This window comes from Fusarium tjaetaba (assembly GCF_013396195.1).
Source record: "Fusarium tjaetaba strain NRRL 66243 chromosome Unknown NRRL66243_c0000039, whole genome shotgun sequence".
Classification (NCBI taxonomy): domain Eukaryota; kingdom Fungi; phylum Ascomycota; class Sordariomycetes; order Hypocreales; family Nectriaceae; genus Fusarium; species Fusarium tjaetaba.
Genome location: NW_023501235.1, coordinates 94,078 through 116,504, shown reverse-complemented (window position 1 = coordinate 116,504; position 22,427 = coordinate 94,078). Strand labels below are relative to the sequence as shown.

Below are 22,427 nucleotides of genomic sequence, written 5' to 3'. Positions count from 1 at the left end.
TGTGTCGTGGGCGTGCTCTGGCGGTCAAGAAATAGCAGAAGCCTTTTGCGTGTTAGCGCAGAAGCCCGTTGGGCTGGGCTTGGCCTGGACCCTTGAGTTGAGTTATTTAAGCCATGTTTAATGTCGTAATGACGCTAATACGCAGTTTCGTTTATGGCACGACGTACCATTGGAAGGCTTCACACAGAGGCTTTTCAGCTCTCTGACCAACGTGGGGATTCACGAATTGGGCTCGCAGTGGTTGTCATTTTGAGACCTGCCGGTCATTCCCTGATTCTTTTATTTTCTGAGAAGTAGGAAAGGGACAGGTCGGCCAATTTTGACCGTGCCATTTCCACTTGAGGCGCTTGCCATGCCGAGCTTTCCTAGAGCTACCATTCCTAACTGACGCGTATGTACTATAGCATGTTGAAGGGAAAGGGGTTGGATGTACGGATACACGGCGCTTGTGTATTTTCTGTGTACTCGTCATTATTGTGGTATCATCATTTCGTGGTCTGAAGGCAGAAGCAGAGGATGTGTAACAAGTGAAACGGGAGTCTTGGGGTGTCGAAGGCACAGAGTGAATAGAAAGAACCTAAAGATCCTGCGCCTCCTCCACTGCCTTGAGTGATGCTTGGTTGCAAATTACCCCTGTTCCTTTACTTGTTCAGCTCTCGCAAGGTAAACAGCCTGGTTTCGGCGGTTGATGCCTTTTTCTAAAAGATTAGGTACTATAGATCAGGGTACTTCATTAACCGGCCCTCCACTCTCGACCTAGCAATAGCATCATCGGGACTATATGACTTATTCGTTTTCTTAGTTCAAAGGGAATGTTGAAACACTCAAACACTCTTCTACACTTTGTTCTTCAACGAAACAAGAGACATCATTCATTAACCGATTAGGCAAACAAATCCCCACTGGTTTTCTACATGGGTCCCTGCCATCAGTTGCCCACTGCTCTCCGCTTGCATTGCTCACATAGGCTCCCCTACAAGCGCATGTGCCATAATTTAGCTAATTCAGCTAAACTCCAGTGGGCGCCTGGACCTCATCACCACCACTGCCACCACGTTCACCACCACCACCTCACCTCACAAATATCAGACGGCGCAGCGCCCAGGACAAAAAGGACCTTATTGGATCTCAGCTCAAAGTCCACTCACTCATCTTAATGCTTGGAATTTTCTTTTCTTCCGTCCGATTCTGGGTCTAGTTAGTCTTGGCTTTTCCATCATTCTTCCTCCCTTCTATCCTTGGTTCAGCAAAAAATTACCAGATATTCCCGTTTATTGTGCTCATCACCTCATACCAATTTCAGGGCTCTCTCCTCTTACTTTAGCCTCCTTGGTTCTCCCCCCCAACTATCGTTTCTCCAACCACCCCCCTTGTCGCTCGCTGATCTATCCTCTGTTTGCCCGGCTGCCCCTTGTCTCCGCTGTGTCGCGGCGTTTCGGATCCATACCCAAATATCCTTCGTGCAGCATCCACTTCGTACGTTGCGCTAAAGTGTCCGTCTGTCACTGACTACAGACTACAATCGCTTCTCCTCCACGGTCGCTATCTTCTGTCGTCTCGTGTTTCCTCGAGCGTGTCCAGAATTGGTCTCGGCCCATTCGGTTCGTTGTGATCTTGAATATAGCACGGTCGCCGAGTCCTGCGCGCGTGTCGGGCTATCGAACTCCGCCTCCATCTCGACACTCATTCTGGAATATACCCAAACTTGCGCTTGGCTGCTTCGGCATTGCCAAAGCCTCACCATCGTTTTGTCATGGCAGCAATAAATACTTCACCGCCTCCTACCGCGGCACCGTTGAACTACAACGAATCGTCGAGGCCCTCTTCGAGACCGACCAGTTCTTCTCGTCGTAGCCCTGTTCGCATACCTCATCTCGATGAATCTGAAGGCCCGAGACTGCGCAACGGACCCGTCTCGCCCGTCCGCGTAAATTTCCAACGGGAGAATTGGGTTCAGCCTTCAAACGCTGATGTCGAATATACTCAGAAGCCATCGCTGAGGGGAGAATTAGCCGATCGCACTCTGCTTCCGCTGCCTGCGCCCCCCGAAACTGCTCCTCCCCCTCCTCCTCACGGACTGAGGTCAGAGCCAAGGAGCTTTCCAGAATTTCAAGATGATTCCCGCAGGGCTGAAAGGGGCTCTGAGCCGCGGCTTGAAAGGACAAACATGGCCGAGCCCACCAAGACAACTCCAACGGACAGAGTTCGCAATCAGGACCAGTACCGCAACAGTCGTGAATCGAATGAAACTGCTAGCACGAACCCGCAACAAATTTCTATAGAATCTTCGGCAACGACAAGCGCAAGCTCTTTGTCAGGAATGAACGAGAATGCTGAGGGCCAGGCGGTTGGCGATTCCCCTGAGAGCTCCATTATCGAAGGAAATATGCTTGAGACCCAGCCTGTGCCTCTTTTTCAGTACCACCATCAGAAGGATTTCCCAACAAGCGTTCCTAGTGCAGAGGCCAGAAACTCGTCAGCTTCTGATCTCGCTGAGAGTGCTTCAAACATCGGCCGTCATCTTACTCCGAATTCGGGTAGCCATATGAGGACTTCATTGCCTCGGCCACCATCTTCGTACTCTGTCTATTCTGATTCGCGTGGCCGCTCTCCGGGTCTTATGCCAGCTGGCTCACGTAAATCTCCTGATGTCAGAATGTCGACATATGCCGAGTTGCTTCATGCGCCTTATCCTCAGCAGGCTCCGGCGCCATTGACACCTGATAACTCCAATCTTCGAACTGTCATCGGTAACAATGCGTCTCTTCTCAGCACACAAAAGACTCTGGACATGTATCGTGCCAACGTCAAAAAGACAAATGACTCTTCTATTCAGTACTCGTTCGCTATATTCTTGATTTCAACAGCCCAGGAGCAAGGCCTAGACTTTTCAGAACCCAAGGCACGCAAGAACAGCCCCAAACCTCACAAGGGTCGCGACAGCCCAACTGCCGAAGGCTCTGTGTCAAGCCCACAGGAACTGGTTCGTGAAGCCCGACAAATCCTACAGCGTCTCGCCAGTGCCGGATACCCATTTGCGCAATACTATCTCGCGGATGGGTTTGCTTCTGGACTCTTCAGTAAGGGCAAGGAAGATTATAATTCGGCATTTCCTCTATTTGTTTTGGCTGCGAAGCACGGTCACGCTGAATCTGGTTACCGAACCGCTCTATGCTATGAGTTCGGTTGGGGTTGCCGGAAAGACCCTGCCAAGGCGGTGCAGTTCTTGCGTACAGCTGCGTCGAAACGCCATCCTGGCGCCATGACACGTTTGGGTAAGGCCTGTCTATCTGGCGATCTTGGAGAAAAGCGCTACCGAGAAGGAATTAAGTGGATGAAGCTAGCTGCCGAAGCGGCCGATACTCAGTACAATTCCGCGCCGTATCAACTTGGTTGCTTGTATGAGAATGGGTATGGTGCAGATATCTTCAAGGACGATATTCACGCTGCCGAGCTCTTTACTCAGGCTGCGGAATTAGGCCACCCTGAGGCTAACTATCGACTGGGTGATGCTTATGAGCACGGCCTGCTTAACTGCCCTCGCGATCCGGCTCTCAGCGTTCACTTCTATACTGGCGCTGCTGAAAGGGGACATGCCGGCGCTATGATGGGATTGTGTGCGTGGTACATGGTCGGCGCTCCCCCGATCCTTGAGAAGGATGAGGAGGAGGCTTATGAGTGGGCGCGTCGATCAGCCGACTTGGGTGAGTGTTGTGTTGATGCGGTGTAAGCGATGATGAGGTAGCTAACCATGGTGCAGGCTTCGTCAAGGCACAATACGCCGTCGGCTACTTTACAGAGATGGGCATCGGATGCCGACGTGACGTTTTGGAAGCTAATGTCTGGTACGTCAAGGCTGCCGATGCTGGTGAAGAGCGAGCCAAGCAAAGGTTAGCCATCATCCAGGCGGCTGTCAGCGGCCAGGGCACTCCCATGGAGGTTGCCCCTCCACGAAACGGCAAGATGCAGAAGAATCCCAAGGACGACAAGGACTGCATCGTTATGTAATGGCAGTGGGCGAGTGACAGCCTGCTCCGGGATTAATATGAAGAGTATAACTACCTAATCAACGACGACTACGCTTCCTCTACGAAAAGGGCAAACGACATAACTCCCGCCTTCCGTTGTGCTGTTTTTTTTTTTTTGTCAGCAGCAACGACAAGTTCATTCAGCGCCGTTGTTTTTTCTTTTTCCGTTTTCCATTTTGGCATACATCACATCTCGCATAGCCCAAATTCTCTATATTGGACGATACGCTTGACGGCGGTTTCTTGTCGTCATCTCCGTTGCTAACCTTGTTTGGCACGGATATTCACATGTTGGAATCGTGTTTCTAGAATCAAAAGGGGGAGCTTGATCTCGAGTAGCAGCATAGCATGAGGAGATGTAATTTGACGGTCATGTGATTCATCAGCTCGGCTGGGATCTTTTTGGTATAATCCTCCCTGTATCTGCGGTGGAAACCATTGAAAACGGGAGTCTCAGCATCTGGCGGCAACGAGAGCAAAGTGAGACTGTGGAGTGTGTTGATGATGATTATCATCTTGTGTTTGGCGTTCGTAGGAGACGTGACTTGGACACAATTATGATATAGTAATACAGTGCCTGCCATGAATGAAGGCTATGATACCAACCTCACCATTCATGATCCGTTGCCCTTTTGAATTTGTTAATCCATGTAACGTGTGGTTACTTGGGGTTTGCTTGAACAAGCAGATGGGCTAAGCACGTGAACTTAGGCGCATCATACAGCTCTAATAGCTTGACCCCATAACGATGTATCCTCATGAGACTGGCTCCCTTGAGGTTACGTAGTCTAGCTGGTCTTCTTTGGAGGCACCGTGGGGCAATGCTCCCTGGATGTGCATATGCAAGGGGTTCTGGACAAAGTTTATCAGAATGTCTGTGTCTAGGGTAAGCTATATGCGACATGCTTGGAGGCATATCTACTTGCTGGTATCAGTTTGCAACCTCATAGTCCATTCTTGATTCTCCATATAGACTTGATCCTACGGAGTTGTTGAACTTAGTTATACTGTAGGTAGGTGATAACTTATGTTTCTGTTGTTTGAGAGACTAATTGGCTGTTGATAGAAACTCACCATCCCACCAGCCAGCCACACTACAAAACCCAACCAACATGCAAGGGGCAAGATATGTAGACATTTCAGTATCAAAGCAACGAGGCGTTTTTGACACAGACCTTCGAGTGATGGAAGGGGGTTAATGCTTTTACTTTGAGTTCACTTATCCATGGTGATGGTTTCGGTTTTGACTGGTTTGTATACAAGCCATCAGTAGCCGGCTTTAAGATAGACAGTGTCTTGCAAGTTCCGAGCATAGTAAACACACACACACACAGAGAGAGAGAGAGAGAGAGAGAGAGAGAGAGAGAGAGGTCTTGTGTGTAATTTGAATAAGTGCTGACCTAATTCTTGGCCACAAATGTAGTAGAGACATTGAGAGAGAAGTCTAAAGGGTTCGTTCTTTGGTCACATCACTTGCACCCGACCCCAGAACTCGGGAAGCCCGCCACTAGTCAGGAACGAACAGATCTCGATATGATACGTTATTAACAAAGAAAAGCAATTACCTCACGAGGGAGACAAGATAAGATGTACATGGACAAAGGAACCGGTCTCCTTTTCCTCCACTGGCTGCCTACCTAGACTGGCTCGATCGAGTGCAGGGAGGATCTTTGATGATGAGACAGGGAGCTGAATTGAGGGGTTATGGATCTGTTTACTGTATCACCTTAAGACGCGTCTGGTGTGTTTGCATGTCTCTCCTGTATCTGATTAGGGCATTTTTGGCTGTATCATGAGTCTTGGCAAGGGAAGATAGAAGCCATCGAGACTGAGAGAAGGGTAAGGAGATTGGGGCCGAAGGTCTGAGACGCCGCTCACACTGATTTATGGATAAAGTCCGGTAATTGTTATATTTAAAAATGGTTACCCAGATTGACTGCCTGGGATGGCAATAATCGTCAGCTGTGAGGCATATGCTACCAAGCTTCACTTGTCCTGGATTGTGTTCCCCTCCATGGGGGTGTTCCTGTAAGACAAAGTGATACCATCTAGCTCGAGCTGTCCAAGTTTCGGAAGCCGGTCATGTTAGTAAGGTACTAAGGTAGCTGAGGGAGAGGGAAGTGTATGTGACGCAATGTGGTCCGTGAAGCGGACAGAGAGGAACGAATATTGCCAAATCTGGGCTGCCAACCAACGAACGACTCACCATTGACGTCGTTCTTGTTACAGATACAGACAGAAGCAGAAGACAAAGGATTTACGGGTTAATTATTGGTTCCAGGGTAAGGCCGTGAGAATGTCCACTACCGCACTGTATGTATTCACCCATGTGGAGCCCAACAGGTACTTCATGTACGCACTGACCATGCTCGGAAGTGGTTGCGCTGCTTCTCCACTGATACCCATCTTTCCGTATTCTTCTATTGGCCACTCCGAGAGATCATGCATGTCTTAATTAACGCGTTGACGCGTTTTGACGCGTTCTCACTAACCTCGCACGCGTCTCCCTCGCGACTTGTGCGGTAATCGCGCGACGGTATCAAGAGCAAGGACTACGCTGCAGGGCCAATGGCAAAGAGAATGAGAGGCATGCGTTGTACGGATACACAAGCGGTGAATGAATGATCTGGCAAAGACCGTAGCATGGTCGGGTCTCCATTTTGCCGAATATTGATTGGTATCGTGGGAGTAGACTTACATCGTAACTCATCACGAAGCATTTAAACAATGATGGGGAGGGGAGGAAAAGTACAGATAGATGGTGCAACTTCAAAAAGAGGAGACTCCAATATCTCGCTCGATCAAGGAGATCGAATATTCTTTGGCGATCGACTCATTGTTTCGCATTGGATGGAAGCATTTGCATCGTCATAAGGCAACTCACTTGGGTGAGTGCCTGTACCTAAGGTATCTAAGGTGCCTCCAAGCAAGGTAGCCAACAAAATCGCGCGTTTCTGCTACTTCCAAAAACGGGTGAGAAGTGAAAAGAACGAAAAGAAAGAGTGGTAGGGTTTGAAACGGAGCATGACCTCACCGACTCACCTGTGAAGGAGGTAACAGGAAAAGGTCACGCAGACACAGACACACACACACACCCACTATTCGACACCTGGACCTGAACCCCCCGTGTGCTGATTTGTTATACGTAGTAGACTGGGAGAAGCGGGTAGTGTAGTGCAAGGTAGACGAAAGTGTGTGCACGTCAAGAAACATGAATCAAGGAATGAATGAATCGATGCCGCAGACATGATACAGCTTAGCAGACAGGCCTCTGTCGTCATCCGGGAGCTTTAACAGCAAAGGACCCTGCAGCACATCAACGTGGAAGCGAACGGTACGGCAAAGGAATGGAAGGAAGGATATGGATGAGATGGGAACCATGGGATGGTCCTAGCCCGTGCCGCGACGGCTCGCTCCCACCAGCCAAGGCAAGGTGAGGCGCTCCGTAACTCTACATTTAGCGAGGAATTACCCTCACCCTCCACTGCTGGTGCCTCACGGAGAGTTTTTAAACTACCTAGACATCCATCAGACAGATTCTTGTGTGACTGAGGCACACCAATGTTGCTCTCTCAGGGACTAGGTAGGTTACCTGATTGATTCAGCTTGGTCTCCTGGATCAACTGACCGGGAAGCGTAGCACAAAGTAGCAATATCGCAACAAACTTATTCTTGTGTGGATGAACAAGCGCGACTCGTCGAAATTGTCTGTGTCAATCTGACAAGCGAAGTCATACACGGCCTGTGCCTGGTTTAGGATGAACCAATGTTGCCAGATGCATACATTTCTCTTCAAGTCGAGGAACTAAAATTAGTACGCAGTAGCACCTAAAAAATCTCTAACTGGTGTGCCTGGTTGCATTAGACCCTTGCAAGTCAAGTTGCATGTATGTATGTGTGTGTGTGCGATGTATACAATACAGTATAGCTTGAATGTCTTGAGTCAGGTAGGGCATCAAGCCCGAGCCGGACGTCGAGGGTAGGCGGAGGTGCTAGAGAACCTATGAACTGAGGTACCTTAGTCAGTCAATTTCTCAGCCCAGAGAGAATTGCTGTGAAGGTAAGGGCTCAGGTTAAACAAGAAAGCGAGAATGCGTTGGTGGTCTACTCGCTATGTGTCATTGACTTGGATATTGCCATGCTGATTCATTTGATCGCTGTACGTCTAACTATGTGTATCGGCCGGGCTCTGACGAAAAGAGAAAAAGACAGACAGGACTGAGATAAATCAGAAAGCTCCATGTGTGGTAGGAATACTATGTATGACCCTATGTCGTATCCCGGTGCGGGTAGAATAATAAACGGGAAGAGTAGTATCGTCGTATGATTGTGGAGATGTATACAGATTTGTCTGTTTCTTTCTCTCTTTGGTTTCCCCCCCCCTCCCCTGTCGGGTTCCTGACACGCAAAATATGGACGCTGCAGAATAAATTCAGCTGCAGTGACAAAACGATCTACATCTGCTTGTCTTGGCTGTCTTGGATGTCCTGGCTATTTCGTGCATGGTCACAAGGAAGGGATGAATGAAGGTTTATTGCTTTTTTGGTCAAACAGAGGGAGAAACACGGGGACGAATATGCAGGGCGGTTGATGTCAGAACTGTTGAAACGACGTTAGGAAAGGCAATAATCTCTCCAATAGACGGCACAGATAAAGGGTTGGCAAGAAGGGGGCCTACTTTCTACCCTATGGCACCATTGACTGTATTAATCTTGAAGCTGAAGGGTTGTACAGAGGGATGCATTATTCGATAGTATCATCCTAGTTAGATGCGGAGCATGATATCTCTCAAAGCAACACACATGTAAGATTAAAGGTCAATCGAGAAGGATAGGAAGGGGAAGAAAAAGACATATGTCATCTTGTGCCGTATCATGGAAATGTCCTGATGCTTCCGGTCAAGAAGATAGTGCACAGCACTGAGACAAAGATCGAGGCTGTCCAGGATGTCTCAAGTGTCATGGTCCAACTGGATACCCACCAACGCTTGGTCAATTCCGTATCTGTACAGTGCAGCGCTCTAGCAAGGGTCTACATGCAGAACATATGCCTCACCTGCAAAGAAACATGTATCATGTGCGAGAAACATGGGTCTCTCGTTCCTTCTCTGCCAGTAGTCCGACACCGTTGTAAAAATCCATCGTGACTACCCGGAAGCAGCGATCAATATTTGCGTTGCCAGAGGCAGGCACATACTAGACTACAGTATGTACGTGCGTGTGCACCTGCCCCCCTGCGACACCCTTGTCCCCTTGTTTCTAGGTAGGTAGGTGGGCTTCCATGTCCGATTGATTCCCAACACCTGGAGGCGGAGTGCTCGGGAGGGTTCTATGTGGATTTTCCAAGCCCAAAATACTTCATCAAAGAACATTTGTCCTGGGTATTGGCGATCAGGTCGTGCACGGGGTCCTTGACACTTGCCACGGTACCTTACCTACGACAGGCAGCAAAGTATGTAAGTATCTACCTCACAGTCACTTCCATGGGAGACAGCTAATAAGGTAGGTACACAAGTGAACTTTACCGCTGCCGCTAAAACGGGCGCGAACCGACTCAAAACTCACGGGAGGGTCCACGTTGCTGGGCGTCTGCACTGTATCTGCACCCCGAGACAGGCCCAGAGGGTACTTGTCGCCTGCTGGTGGCTCCTTCCTCTGGGTGCGCGGCTTCACCCAACGACCCCGACGGTAGGTGGGACCTGGGACCCTCCTTCTCTGGACCCCGGTCCCAAGGTCCTTCTAAGTTCTCGCTCACTTCCACACCACACCTCATCCAGATCCATATTAGGCCACTGCGTCCCCTGCCCCTTCCCATCCCATTCCAATGCCACTTGCCTGACCAACCCCCCGTTCATTCCAATTCCCACCACAACCACCGCATTTCCTGCTCTTCACTCCGACAACAGACTCACTTTCTCCCTACAACAACATCAACACAAACACAAACAGACAAACACCATATCGTTTGCATTCTTGACTTTCTTAATAGTCGCATCGCAGCCTTTTCATCTCTCAATCCACTCGACCCTTCACCTCACCAACCTCGCGCGCGCACTTACAGGCATCGTCAAAAAAACTGCCCGCCATACCTTTGCGCCTGGCCGCGTCGTCTATCCCAGTCGCAATCGCACCACACGCCAACCACCGCTTCACCCGTCGCCCTTTGCACCAAGCAACAACAATCGTCGCCGCGATCACATTTCGCATATTTGTTATTTGTCACCAAATAATCGAAGCTCGTTACCATGCTTCTTCCGTCCGCGCTGCCTTGCGATGCGTCGCACTCAACCCACTCTCGACTGCAACCTTCTCTTTTCTCGCCTCCTGCCAGCCCTCCGGCTTTCTCGTCGCACGCATCTTTCGCCAATATCATGACCACCTGTCGCTCGCTCCAATCATTACTATCAACACCTGCACCTGTTATTACCAATTCTCGCCCGACTCCTTCGCTCGCTCAATTACCAACTCCACCGCTCGCCCATGCAGCACCTCCTCTGAAGTTGCGCCTCCGTCCACGCCCACAACGCCGCGAGCCAGTTGGTCCCAAGAAGGTAACCAAGCGTGCGGCACCGCGTGCTCTTAACAAGAGGCGGCGTACTGCCGACGAGGAGGCGGAACGCTATTCATCAGCGAGCGAGTCTGGCAGCGAGTCACCATCGCGCCGCCCAATCAAGCAAACCGCGCCCTCGACGCCAAAGCGCACGCGCATTGCCCCTGAGCAACTGCCTCTAGGCCTTGACCGTTCCGACTTCCACAACATGCATCTTCGACAAGGCGGACATCTTCTTGGAGAAGAAGACTCCTCCGATGAGGAGGACTGGAGCGCCGAGGACGATCGTGTCCTCATTGAAATCGTGCTAGAGAAGCTTAGATTGTCAAAGGCAGAATGGCAAGACTGCGCCCGAAATCTCGGCCGCGATCGTCATGCTGTCGACCGCCGCTGGAAGACGCTGTTGCTCAATGGTGACATCGGTCTCAAGTCACGACCAGGACACTAAGCAACTCCAATCGGATCTCCAGAATCTTTCTTGTACATGATTTTATACATTTGATCTTTAGCGCAAGTCTCGGCCGAGCATCATCGGTAGCGAGCACAAAGAAAAGAGGTCTACAGGACATAACATGGGCCATGGGTTGCCCTTGGAGTTAGATATTTTCTTCCACGCTTTGTAATGATATCCCCACGCGTGAATGCGTGCTATTCAGTTTCACATTTTGTTTTTTTGGGTCAAGAATCGGAATCTGGTACTATAGAAGATATCAAGAATCTACAATGGGACGTCAAAAGTTCCACATTTCACTTGACGTTGCCGACTGGTGGTGTCCCCTGTGCATCCTCGCTACTCTGGGTCGTAGTGAATCCGAACACAGGGTTCTCGGACATACCATCACGGCCTCCATCAGGGTTCAATATTGTGTGCGCCAGCCTCCACATATTGGTCCAATACCATTATCGTGGCTGGCTTATCAAGAAATCCTTTCAAAAGATTATGTACAGCTCTGATAAATTATACGAGATCGACGCTCGGGCACTGGGGAATGAAGTAAACTGGGCGAGTACATCGAGAACATCACTTCAGCTCGCTCGAGCATTCTTCACCCTCCATGGTACATCGTGCGTCGCCTATCGCCCCATCCCGCATTCCTCATGGACCAGGCGCACGGTCTCTGCGGAAATCACGAACAGACCATCGAATCGGGCATCAATATACATGAGACTTGGTACTTGTCCCAATTTTCATCATCCCAAGTCTGTTTGTTGTACGTTTCACACCACGAGGTCAGACTTGGAATTCCGAGCTTGGACTTGATTGTCGAGTCAGAAAGTTTTGGTGGCTTGTTGGGAAACAAATGCACATCAGGGGTAATTAGCAGATTTTGGTGCATTGAAAACTGGTGGCAATGTGAAAAAACACCTGTACCTTACCTACGTGTGTTGAGATACTGCGTAGCCGAGTCTCTGTACCTACCTTGGTAGGTACATAGGCACTAACGTAACTAGGACTTGGACGTCGGATTTTATTGCACATTTGGTAGGTGACTTCAGGGTCTGTTCATTGTCGTCTTCTATCCTTCTTCTGTTGTTCGATCTCTCGCCTTTAGCGTGCGCCCGGGCCCGTGGATGGGACGGGCGGCGACGGGCCGTGACCGGGGGTTACAGCTGTTGCTGGGTAACGCCGTGAAGGTTGTTTATTGTTGATGCCGAATTGAAATTAGATATTCTCCTTTTTATGAGTGTCTGTTGAATGAAACCAGACTAATCAATCCACCTAATGCAATGATAGTGCAGTTTCATGTGATATGAATTTCATTTAATCTCCTGGAGCATCCGTTATGCTCTGATGATTTATCTATGGTCTTATACGTAATCATGGTAATACGTCAGCAATACCATGAACGTCTAGAAACTGTAGCAATCCGTCTTGTACACCCCTTGCTTCCTGCCATGCCATGAAGTTCGTAAAAGTATTATGAGTAAACCGTACAAACCCTCTATAGCGCTCTGAAAAAAAAGAAGAGAAAAAAAGAACCGCTGTGCCTCCTCGACACACGAAACCGCCATGATTCTGGGGTGACGATGCTGGGAGGAAGGCAGGGCATGAGCCGTTCAAGCAAACCGTAAAATGCAACGTAAAAGCCAACGAGGTTGATACACAAGCCGCTCTGCTATGCAGCGCAGAGAATCAAGTTCTTACAGTAGAGGTAGATCGTTGAGAAAAATGTGACACCAATATATGGATGCGTAGGGAAAGGTGCGGGCTCTTGGACAATTGCTCAGGAGGGCATTCCCCCTTCCTAAGGAGGCGTCATTTGTTCCTCCATGAGCATCTTGCGGACCTCTGTCTCGAGGGTCTGCTCTGTCACACCGGGATCTTCGTCAGTCACAGCACCAGTGACCTTGTTCGCGAGCTCGATCTTCTTCTGACAAGCTTTGTAGATGAGCTCCTCGATAGTGTTGGAAGCGATAAGTCTAATGATTTCGACTTCACGCTTCTGACCAAGCCGATGGGCTCTGTTCTCGGCCTGGATGTCATCTTGAGGGTTATCCGACTGGTCGAAGATGATGACCTTGTTTGCGGCCGTGAGGTTGATACCTGTGCCACCTGCTCCGGTTGTGAGCAGGAACACTGGAATATCCGGGTCATCATTGAACTCGTTAATCAGCGTCTGTCTCTCCACAACATGGGTGCTCCCCATCAAGACCTGGTGCCGAATATTCTGCTGATCGAGCACTTCTTGCAGCAGCTCAATGACGCGAGAAAACTTGCTGAACACAAGGACTCGGTCACCGTTCTCCTGATACTGATTGATGAGCTGGAGAAGTTTCCTCACCTTTCCGCTGTCCATCTCAGTCTCTGGAGGGATGTCGAACTTTCCGAGAAGGCCTGGATAGTCACGACACCAGAGGTGAAGTCCAAAGTCTGAGGAATCCTTAAGTTCTTGGATAAGATGCTTTATGTCGGGTTGACGGAGTTCATCCTGAGAAACGCTATCCATCAGGATTCGAGCCATCTTCTCAACCTTTTTGTCATCAAAATGACGCCTGAAAAGGAGCGGGTGGAGTGCCGCCTTTCGAAGCTGCATCCAGCAATTGTTCTGGTCATTTCCACGGCCACGGACTTTTGCGACGCGCTTGGACGGCTCAAGCTTGAACATCTCCTCGTACTCGGCATACACTTGCTTCTGGTTCTCGTCCATGTCGCAGCGGACGACACTGCAGATCTTGGAAGGCATATCTGACAAAACTTGATCTTTTCGACGCTGAAGGATGAACGGCTCCAAGATAGTTCTGGCTCGCTTAACACGCTCACTGTACAGAAAAGCACCGTTTGAAACGTCTCTGATAGTGACCTTTTGGCTAAAGATGTACTGAATGTGTTGCATGCAGCCATTGAAGATATCGGGGTTTATGAAATTGAGGAGTGAGGTCATCTCCAACAAATTGTTCTGAACAGGAGTTCCTATACAACATTAGCAAAAGCGCCCATGACAAGACCAGAGGCAACATACCTGTGAGGAGCATTTTCCATGATGCATGAATACGGCGAAGATCTCTGTATATCTTGGTCTCTGGGTTTTTCATCTTGTGGCCTTCGTCAAAAATGGCAGTGTGCATCCCAATAGACTGCATAGCCTCAATATCCGCGTCGTTGTTAATCTGTGAGTATGTTGCAAGCACGACATGGAAGGCTTCAGGATCATGTTCGATCTCATATGCGATCTCAGCTCGCTCTGCCTGAGAGCCTCGGTATCCGATCACCGAGAGGTCTGGAGCAAATTTCTCAAATTCTCCTAGCCAGTTGTTGTAAGTACTTGGGGGAACGACGATGAGATTGGGCCAAGGTCGGGTTTTTCTCCCCCCTTTGTTCTCCTCATAATCCTGAACAAGGTGGCAAATGAGCGAAATGACTTGGCAAGTCTTGCCCAGCCCCATCTCATCGGCAAGGATACAGCCTATGTTAAACTTGTGGAGGAGGGACATCCAATTCAGGCCTACAAGCTGGAAAGGTTTCATCTGACAATGCCCATCCATGTACTTGGGCTGTTGGGCAATGGGTGGGCGCACGTATCTGGGCGCGCTGATGCTTGTAGGGGTTGGAGGCAGATCGTCCGAGTTTTGGCTTCGCTCTCGCTTGCTATGCCCGAATGTATCGATGTCCCAGGTATCAAGCTGTTGTCTGATATTTTTTGCATCGCGGTCACACTTGCCGACAACATTGTCGATCGCGGCAACTGCGTCAATAAAGACCTCGACTGCTTCCACAACATTCTCTCCAATGCTGACTTTGGAAGCCTTTCGGGCGCCAGGCTTTTTGCCGACGGTGACACGCCTAGCCTTGGAGATGTCATCAAAAGGTCGCTTCTCGATCATGCAAGCAAGTTGCTCTTCCTTCATGCCTGTCATGGCAGCCAGTTCTTGAACAGTGCTTGTGTTGAGGCAAGTCAGCACTCGATCATCCTCATTGTTTGAAGGCTCTGGCGATGCCTCTGCCTGATACGTATCCTCCTGCCCATCGTCGACAAGGTCAATAATTAGCGGATCGTCGCTTGAGGCATGGGCGGGGGGAGATGACGGGAATGCCGGAGACGAAGGGATCGAGGCCTTTCGGAGACCTTGTACTAGTCGCCGTCGGGGTTTCTTTATAGGGCTGAGGGATGCTGTGCGTGAGCGGGAGTTGACCCGGCTTGCTGCCGCTGATGATTGGAGAGCCGCCTTGCTAATCAGACGTCTGCCAGGTTTAGGGTTGGGCGCCGGCTGTTTGGGCTGACGCATTTGTTTTTCGAGATAATCTATTGCTTCTGTGAGATCGTTTTTGCATGCACTCAAAGCCTCCTTGGCCTCGTGCGAGGGCACTCTTTCTCCAAAAACATCATAAATCTGTCGGAGTTTGTTCTTGATGGTCTTTTCCGAGTTCTCTAGTTCAGGATTGTACGCGAATGCCGAGATCTGTGCCTTAAACGTTGTCGGTCGAATATCGCCACGGGGAGGTGTTAGGTCGTCCTCATCGTCCGAGATGAGATTGATAGGCTCAACGGCCGGCCGCTTGTTGGTCATTGCAGGAGGAGGCCGTTGTGGAGGACGAAAAAAGGTACCGAGAGGGGCAACTCTGCTACCAAGAGTGTTACCCAGAGGCGTAGGCTTTTTAGGTTGTTGGAAGGGCGACGATGCAGGAACTTCCACAATGCTGCTTGCAGGAGAGGAGCTTCGCATCTGTGCAAGTCCGGGTTTCTGAAGGACTTGTGTGGGCTGTGTTGTAGTATCTCGATCACGAAAAAAGGCGGATGGAGAGCAGGGAATTGTGTCCGTTATTTCATCGGCATCGTCAATGGTTATTATATCGCGAGCGAGCGATGGGGTGCGAGGTAGAGCGTTTGAATGCCGGATTGGCAAGGGTGAGGAGCTTCGTGCCATTATAATTGTTGGTGAATTATTATGGGCATACGAAACAATAGGAGTAAAAATCGAGGCTAGCAGTGCTTTGGATCGTCTAGGGCGGGAGCTGCCACTGCAATTGAATGGATTGAGCGTTTGGTCTGTTCTTCTCTGCCCTTCTTATCGTTCGGCAAACAGAAAGCAGAGTACTGGATGAAAGTGGCAGACCGGTGTCATCAAGGAGAATGCTTAATAGAAAAGAAGAAGAAATCAGGAAAAGACGAGTTTAAAGTCGGAGAGTCAGAGACGATGGTGCTTGCGAGTACCAGGAGGATCCCAATCCAAAATCCTGGAGGGGCGTGAAGTGAGCGAGTGAAGGTGGAGATTTTTTGAAGTGCACTCAAATCTCTAACGCGACCCGCATCGACTGCATCACGAAGTCACGTGAAAAACCAGCTTCGCGTCAGTGTCATAAAGTGAGAGAGAAAGGTTGTAAGGAGTCAATTGAATCAGTCAGGGAAGAAAAACAAGGATGGCCTGGTTGGATTGGTAATTATACGACTGACGATTTTCTTTATGGATCTCAACTTATTGTGAGAACAAAGAATTCTACATTTCCTATCCGATGGCGCGCGTTGATCATCTCGTGTTAAGTGCTTCTTAATTAGGTGTGCATCTCCTATGTTAGTCGCACGTGCGAGTGGGGTCCCACCTCTAACCTTCACAGCTCAATTGAGTACCCTCAGCTCGACCATCGCAGCACTCAAGACGATACCGTGCTTAACACTCCTCTCGTACACTTTCAAAATGGCCACTCGACGCATCGTTGCTACTGAAAAGACCTTCCTCGATAAGGATGATCCCATCGATGAGCATTCTAGTACTGCTCCTGCAGTTCCCAGGTAAGTTTTCTATCTATCCACCTTGTTCAAACCGCCATTATTGCCACCTATCTCATCTTGTTCACTGCTCTACACTACATCGAGCACATCGATCTTGACTGACAATTTTGACAGCCAAGTCATCTACAAGCTTCTAGCATTCACTTTTGCCATGATTGTGGTCCCCATTGGTTCCTATTTCCTCACTGTTAATACCGTCTTTCGTGGTATATCTTTTCACCCGGACGTGTCATCATCGAGACTAATCACAAACAGGAAACTCTTCTCTTGCTGGTGGCTTAGCTGCTGTCTTGGCCAACGTCGTCCTTGTGGGATACATTATTGTAGCTATGAAAGAGGACCAGTCGGACAAACAAAAGCCAGAGAGCAAGAAGGACAAGTAGGCGCACCGTCATCAATAAAAGTTGATTCACTCTTTCATAAATTTGTATCCGGCCAGACGAGAGTCTCAGGGGTAACCGTCTCAATTATTTTCTCACGTCATCTTCATGACCATGCCTCGCTACCTTGGGCCGACCATCATGTCTGGATGACCTCTACAGCCACGTGTATATGCTATGTACGTCTTAATTGTGAGTATAATTAATGATGATCGTGGTGGTAGATCCATCCTCTGCCCTGCTCGTCAAGGATACCCTCAAAAGGGTTGACTACACAAGGCCTAACCTGCCAACGCCTCGTACAGTTCCGTTTGCTAATGTACCATTCCGTAATAAAACTCAAGTGCTTCGCCTTATTCCATAGGGAAAAACAAACCGTATCGTCACAGCTGTAAACCAATCTGACCCAAGTTAAACAGTATCTGCTGCTCTGCCCTACAAGAGGGACGAATCACGAGGCATGGCAGCATACTCCAGGGGTCCATCGCAAAATCCGTCGAATAGTACAGGCGCTTCAGGTACTGTTCGATTGTGCCATTCGACGTTGAATATCAAAGAAAACGGGTATCGACAAATGAAAGTAGTTGCATAATAAGGTTTGTTTCGTGTACGTGTCAAACGTTGATAGTCATTCCTGAGCCGTCGGTTCTTCAAGAGTTTTTGCTGAATCTACGAGAAAACCAACTCTTGCGCTTGTCCCCGCCAGCTGTTTGTTGAGGTTGGTGTGTTGACTGTAGAGTTGATGTCCTCCTTAAAAGGGTATTCTTCTGTTTCTGTGGTGGAATCGAGGCCTGACCCTGTGTCATAGGAGGTTGCGAATGCGAAGGTGGTGGTGCTTGAGGTTGTCCCTCATTGTTCACCCCAGAACCAGATGCTGGCCAAGGGCGTGACTGGTATGGCTGCTGAGGCTGATATGAGCCGGATGCATACTCATTGAATGGCTCGCGGCGCTTAGCCGGCATCGTCCGATCGATTGAGCTGTTGTCGCTGCTCGTAGGGTCTGTCTGATACCCTGCGTGATCCGAATTGCCACTACCCGCAGCAGAAGTCACCGTCTCGTATGATCGGTCCTTGTGGGGGAGAGGATAGATATTCTGATCGTGGCCGCTCTGGTACTGTGGCTCTGACTGCATTCTAGACATCCGTTGCCGAGATGGACCAGTGCCAAAGCCATTGCTATAAGCTTGCCCATCGAAATAGTTGCTTCGGGTAGAGCCATTCTCAAATTGGTTCTCCGGTTTAAAGGAAACGGGGCGATTGTTGTAGTAGTTGTCGCGAGGGAAGCGAGGTTGACTGTTATAAGAACTATTCCGCCTGTTCCAGTTGGCTTGTGAGTCCGTTTCTGTGCGATGTTAATAAGTTGATTGAATTTGATGCAAGACATCTTACTTACCCGCTCGGTAGAGAGACTTGCGTGAGTAACCACCATCGATTGCGGCCTCGAAACTACGGATAGTGTCTAATGGGCGCTCCCATCTGTTTCGAGTTGGGTTCGATTTGTCGGGATCCGCTATATGAGTTGTCAGTGGTGTCATGTTATCTATGCTAGCGAGTCTACCCACCGATAGAGTTGCCGAAGGCATCCTTGTGTTGCATGGACCGCAGAGGAGCAAAATTCGACTCGGTCATCATCGCAGCGATGGCAGCTGTTGCAGTATTAGCAGGTGATCTCAACTTCCAGCTGTAAGACTCAGGAGATGTCCTAACATACATGGCTCTGCTTCGCTTATGGCTAACGTGGGATCCGCTTTGCTATGTAAACGCTTCGCTTCCTTCTCGGCGTGGGTTTCTTGCAAGTCCTTGCTACCAGAACTCTTATGCGACTTTTGAGAATGAAAGCTGAAGGTTCGGTTGTGGGCTGGCGGATTCTGCGAACCTTTGCGCGGCGAGACAGGGGCAGCCTGTTGATATTGCTGCTGTTGATGATCCTGCACCGGATAATTCGACGGCGCCGGCGGATATTGGCGATATTGTTCAGTGGAGGTAGCCATGGTCGCGGCGCTTGGGGGGACGACTGTTTTATTTGATATGGTGCTTGGCCGCAATGGATCTCAGAAAGGCCCTGGCTTGGCGATTAGAGTCTCAGCGTGATAAGGCGGATGGAGAGTTGCAGGCAATCGACCGATGCGATGGGGATTGTGGATAAGAAACTGGAGATTGCAAGGAGCAACGCGGTCGGGGAGAAAAGACCGAAACCAGACCAAACGGCTACTAGCAAGGAAGAGCAGGAATTATCGTGGATCCTGGGACGAATGTATTGGGAGTGGAGATTTATTAAGAGTTGCTGGCGAGAAAGGCTGTGATGAGAGGCTGGGCTTTCGAGCAATAGTGTGGCCCGGTTGCGTCGGAGTTTGGGGGTACGTATCGTATCAGAAAAGATCCCAGTAGATAGGTACTTAGGGAAGGGGTGGGGATGGCTCGTGGGCGGGCGCCTGCACTGCAAGAGAAGAGCCAGGTACGACAGGCTTTATAAAGAACGAGTGGCTAATGAGACAAGGCGATGATACCGTACTCTGCAAGCCAAAGTGAGGTGAGATGTGAGATGTGTCGCTGGTGGCTGCGGGTGTCTCTGACTCCGTACGCGGGACGATGTGATCATTCGTTGGCGCTGTGGTCTTGGCCTGGACTGGTACTTTAATTTTGAACAACCGGAAAGCAACGCAAGAGAACGATGCGATGTATATCCGTAGAAAGGCACTGAGTTCTTGCCCTTGTCATTGGCCGTGAAATAGTCCAATAAATTTGACCGGGATGTGGGAAAGCGAATCGCTATTTTCTTTATCAGGCCGTGTTCAAATGCAAGCTAGAGCGGCGCTGGGTGCGTTTTGATGCTAATGCCTGCGGCTGCGTGATAATGATGTGGGATCGGCGTGCCGGGGGCTGATCCTCGTAAAGTGACTGCCGCTTTTTTGGTCTGCTTGTTGTCTCTTTGGCAGTGCCTGAGTATGGAGCTTATCCCCTTTCGTCTTTGATTGATCTTTTTTTATCACTTTGTTGGGGTATCCGTCGGAGAAGGGATCTTCGAACAAGTCCAGTGCTTCGTAAGTGCTTGCGTTGGGCCTGGCAGACTACTCGTTTGGTTTCTTTTTTCCTTTTGCTTTCTTGACGTCACTATTAATTAGAAAATTTCTAGTGTCGGCTGGCGTGAAGTTCAGGGGAATTGAGCCGTGCCACGTTGAAACTGATCGGAAGAATCGTCCGGAGTGGCTTGCTGCTGAGACTCTTAATAGTGCTCGCTTTTGATGGACAGGGGTCCAGTCGATAGTGGGCCTCGCGTGTTGTCGAGTCACTAAAAAGGTGACGGAACGGAGTTGGAAATTTCTCAGAGGTCGGGGGCAATGAAGATTGTTGTTTAAGCCAGCCTGGGGATTCGACTGGATGTCGAGCTAATACCGCGAAGCCAGATGCAGTTTGTTGGAAATCTGGGGATAGCCGATGTGCAGTCGAAGTCGTAGGAGGAAGCGTTGATTTACAGTGGGATCCTGCTCGTTGATCAATTACTCATGAATGCGCAGATGAGATGTCTAGGTAGGTAGGTAGGTTCTTGATAGGTTATTGAATAGCAATCTGCCCCTGTATATGGGTTCGAATCGATGATAGCTTCAGCGCAAAGCCAGTAAACGAAGGACAACCAAGAGAAGCGAGAGTGAGGATGCGAGGACTTTGCTTGGTGAAGAGTGAGGAAGCTTTTTAGGAAGAATGAGGGGAAACTACGCAGAGGCCAAGAGGTCTTTAAGTGAGGTGATATGCTTCTATTAAGGTCTGATAGTAGTAGGGCACCTTCCCATCGGTCGGGATGGGATGTTCGTGTTTAAGTTGGTAGGAATCGGCTTCGTCGCAGCTTCCGTATTCGCCGGCTCCATTATGAAAACCAACCAAAGGAACGATTTGGTGCTCAACACCACACCGATATTGGTATAGATGAACAATTGATGCACAGACTAGGGCCAGTTGGAGGCGATTGCATACGCGTACAACTTCAACATTACAACATGGAGCCTCTACGACTGCCGAAACTGTTTGTATCAGATCTCAAGCAGCACCTTTGAAGACGAGAGCCTACCTTGGGTAGAGAGGCCCTCCCTAGGCCATACTCGGAGAGTATCGAGACACCGGATCACCAGGTCATGACGCGTCGTTTCCTCTTCCTTCCCGGCTACTGCTGCAGTGATGGCCACGACATGCATACGGACTCTCTACATACATACAGTACATCTGCATCTGTTGCTTACCATTTACGAGGATACAGGAGCTTTGTGGCCCAATAGGGGAGAATAATAGCTGCAGAGTTGCAACCGCTTGCCCCAAAGTTCGGTACCTTGAATTCTCATTCGAGGCTAATGATTCAGTTACCACCATGTGTAGCTCATGATGTTGGCTTTTATGGTTTTCACTGTCATCGTCGTAAGCCGGAGGCTAAGCCATTAAACTCAATGGCTCCTCCAATAGACACTGGACGGTACCATCCCGTCAGGTATCCCACTCTGTACAGAGTACGCACTCTAACGTTAGTAGTTTATTGTATTTGCAGAAAGTTGGTCTCGACCGACTAAAGCCAAGAGCCATCATGGGCATCTGAATGGCGCTATTGATGCCATGCCACGTCTTGACTTCTAAGGCTCCGTGTTTGTGCATGAATACCTGATCAGATGCATTTTTGTCCGAACTGAGTTGAGCTGTAGCCTGTGGTGCGAGCCAAGGTGCAATGCAGCACAACCAAGGGGAGCACTACAAGTAGAACCTAGAGTTGGGTACCTAAAGTATAAGGGTGGTCGGTTGGTTGACAGCACAGGCTCCTGGAAAGCAGGGGAGGCTGGGGAGCTAGGAATGGAGGCCTACATAGCAACTAACCACCGCCTGTTATAGGCCTCTCTCAGCAATTCCCAGGTCATCTTGACGTTGTCGATGGTTGTCTCGCCCCTGTTTTATCTCGTGTTAGTGGCACCCACACACCATCTCTGGTGTCGTCTCTTCAACATGGCCCATAGATCCAGCATGATATGGTACGGTGCGGTACCGATACTTATCATGTCGGGTGCAAGCTCAGCCACATCGAGGGTTCCCATTTTGAATCTCGATGCTTCCTTCTGATCGGCCCTTTGTCCAACTCGGCTTGTGGACGCTGCACAAACACTATTTTTGTGAAAAACTTGCTGTCGTCTTTTATGCAAAGCCCCAGCGAATAAGACACAAGATCCAAGCTCGTTTAGTTGCTTGGCTACAAAGACGACACCCTACCAACC

General features: G+C 49.5%; 5 protein-coding genes across 5 annotated transcripts; 3 read left to right on the top strand and 2 right to left on the bottom strand.

The window, feature by feature from the left end:
• Positions 1-1,753: 1,753 nt before the first annotated feature.
• Positions 1,754-4,008, top strand: FTJAE_2158 (protoplast regeneration and killer toxin resistance; the record flags this gene model as incomplete). Its single annotated transcript, XM_037348323.1, has 2 exons — positions 1,754-3,704; positions 3,761-4,008. The coding sequence occupies 2 exons, from the start codon at positions 1,754-1,756 to the stop codon at positions 4,006-4,008; spliced, it is 2,199 nt and encodes a 732-aa protein (XP_037210755.1).
• A 6,264-nt stretch (positions 4,009-10,272) lies between these two features.
• FTJAE_2157 (DNA-binding protein) lies at positions 10,273-11,025 on the top strand (the record flags this gene model as incomplete). Its single annotated transcript, XM_037348322.1, has 1 exon — positions 10,273-11,025. One exon carries the CDS (start codon positions 10,273-10,275, stop codon positions 11,023-11,025), a length of 753 nt encoding a protein of 250 aa, XP_037210754.1.
• A 1,798-nt stretch (positions 11,026-12,823) lies between these two features.
• Positions 12,824-15,941, bottom strand: FTJAE_2156 (helicase of the Snf2 Rad54 family; the record flags this gene model as incomplete). Its single annotated transcript, XM_037348321.1, has 2 exons — positions 12,824-13,989; positions 14,039-15,941. 2 exons carry the CDS (start codon positions 15,939-15,941, stop codon positions 12,824-12,826), a joined length of 3,069 nt encoding a protein of 1,022 aa, XP_037210753.1.
• Positions 15,942-16,709: 768 nt separating this feature from the next.
• FTJAE_2155 (vacuolar ATPase assembly integral membrane VMA21) lies at positions 16,710-17,187 on the top strand (the record flags this gene model as incomplete). The annotated part of the gene is made up of 3 exons (XM_037348320.1): positions 16,710-16,804; positions 16,919-17,010; positions 17,060-17,187. 3 exons carry the CDS (start codon positions 16,710-16,712, stop codon positions 17,185-17,187), a joined length of 315 nt encoding a protein of 104 aa, XP_037210752.1.
• Positions 17,188-17,834: 647 nt separating this feature from the next.
• FTJAE_2154 (uncharacterized protein) lies at positions 17,835-19,175 on the bottom strand (the record flags this gene model as incomplete). Its single annotated transcript, XM_037348319.1, has 4 exons — positions 17,835-18,526; positions 18,578-18,694; positions 18,747-18,830; positions 18,896-19,175. The coding sequence occupies 4 exons, from the start codon at positions 19,173-19,175 to the stop codon at positions 17,835-17,837; spliced, it is 1,173 nt and encodes a 390-aa protein (XP_037210751.1).
• Positions 19,176-22,427: the final 3,252 nt, after the last annotated feature.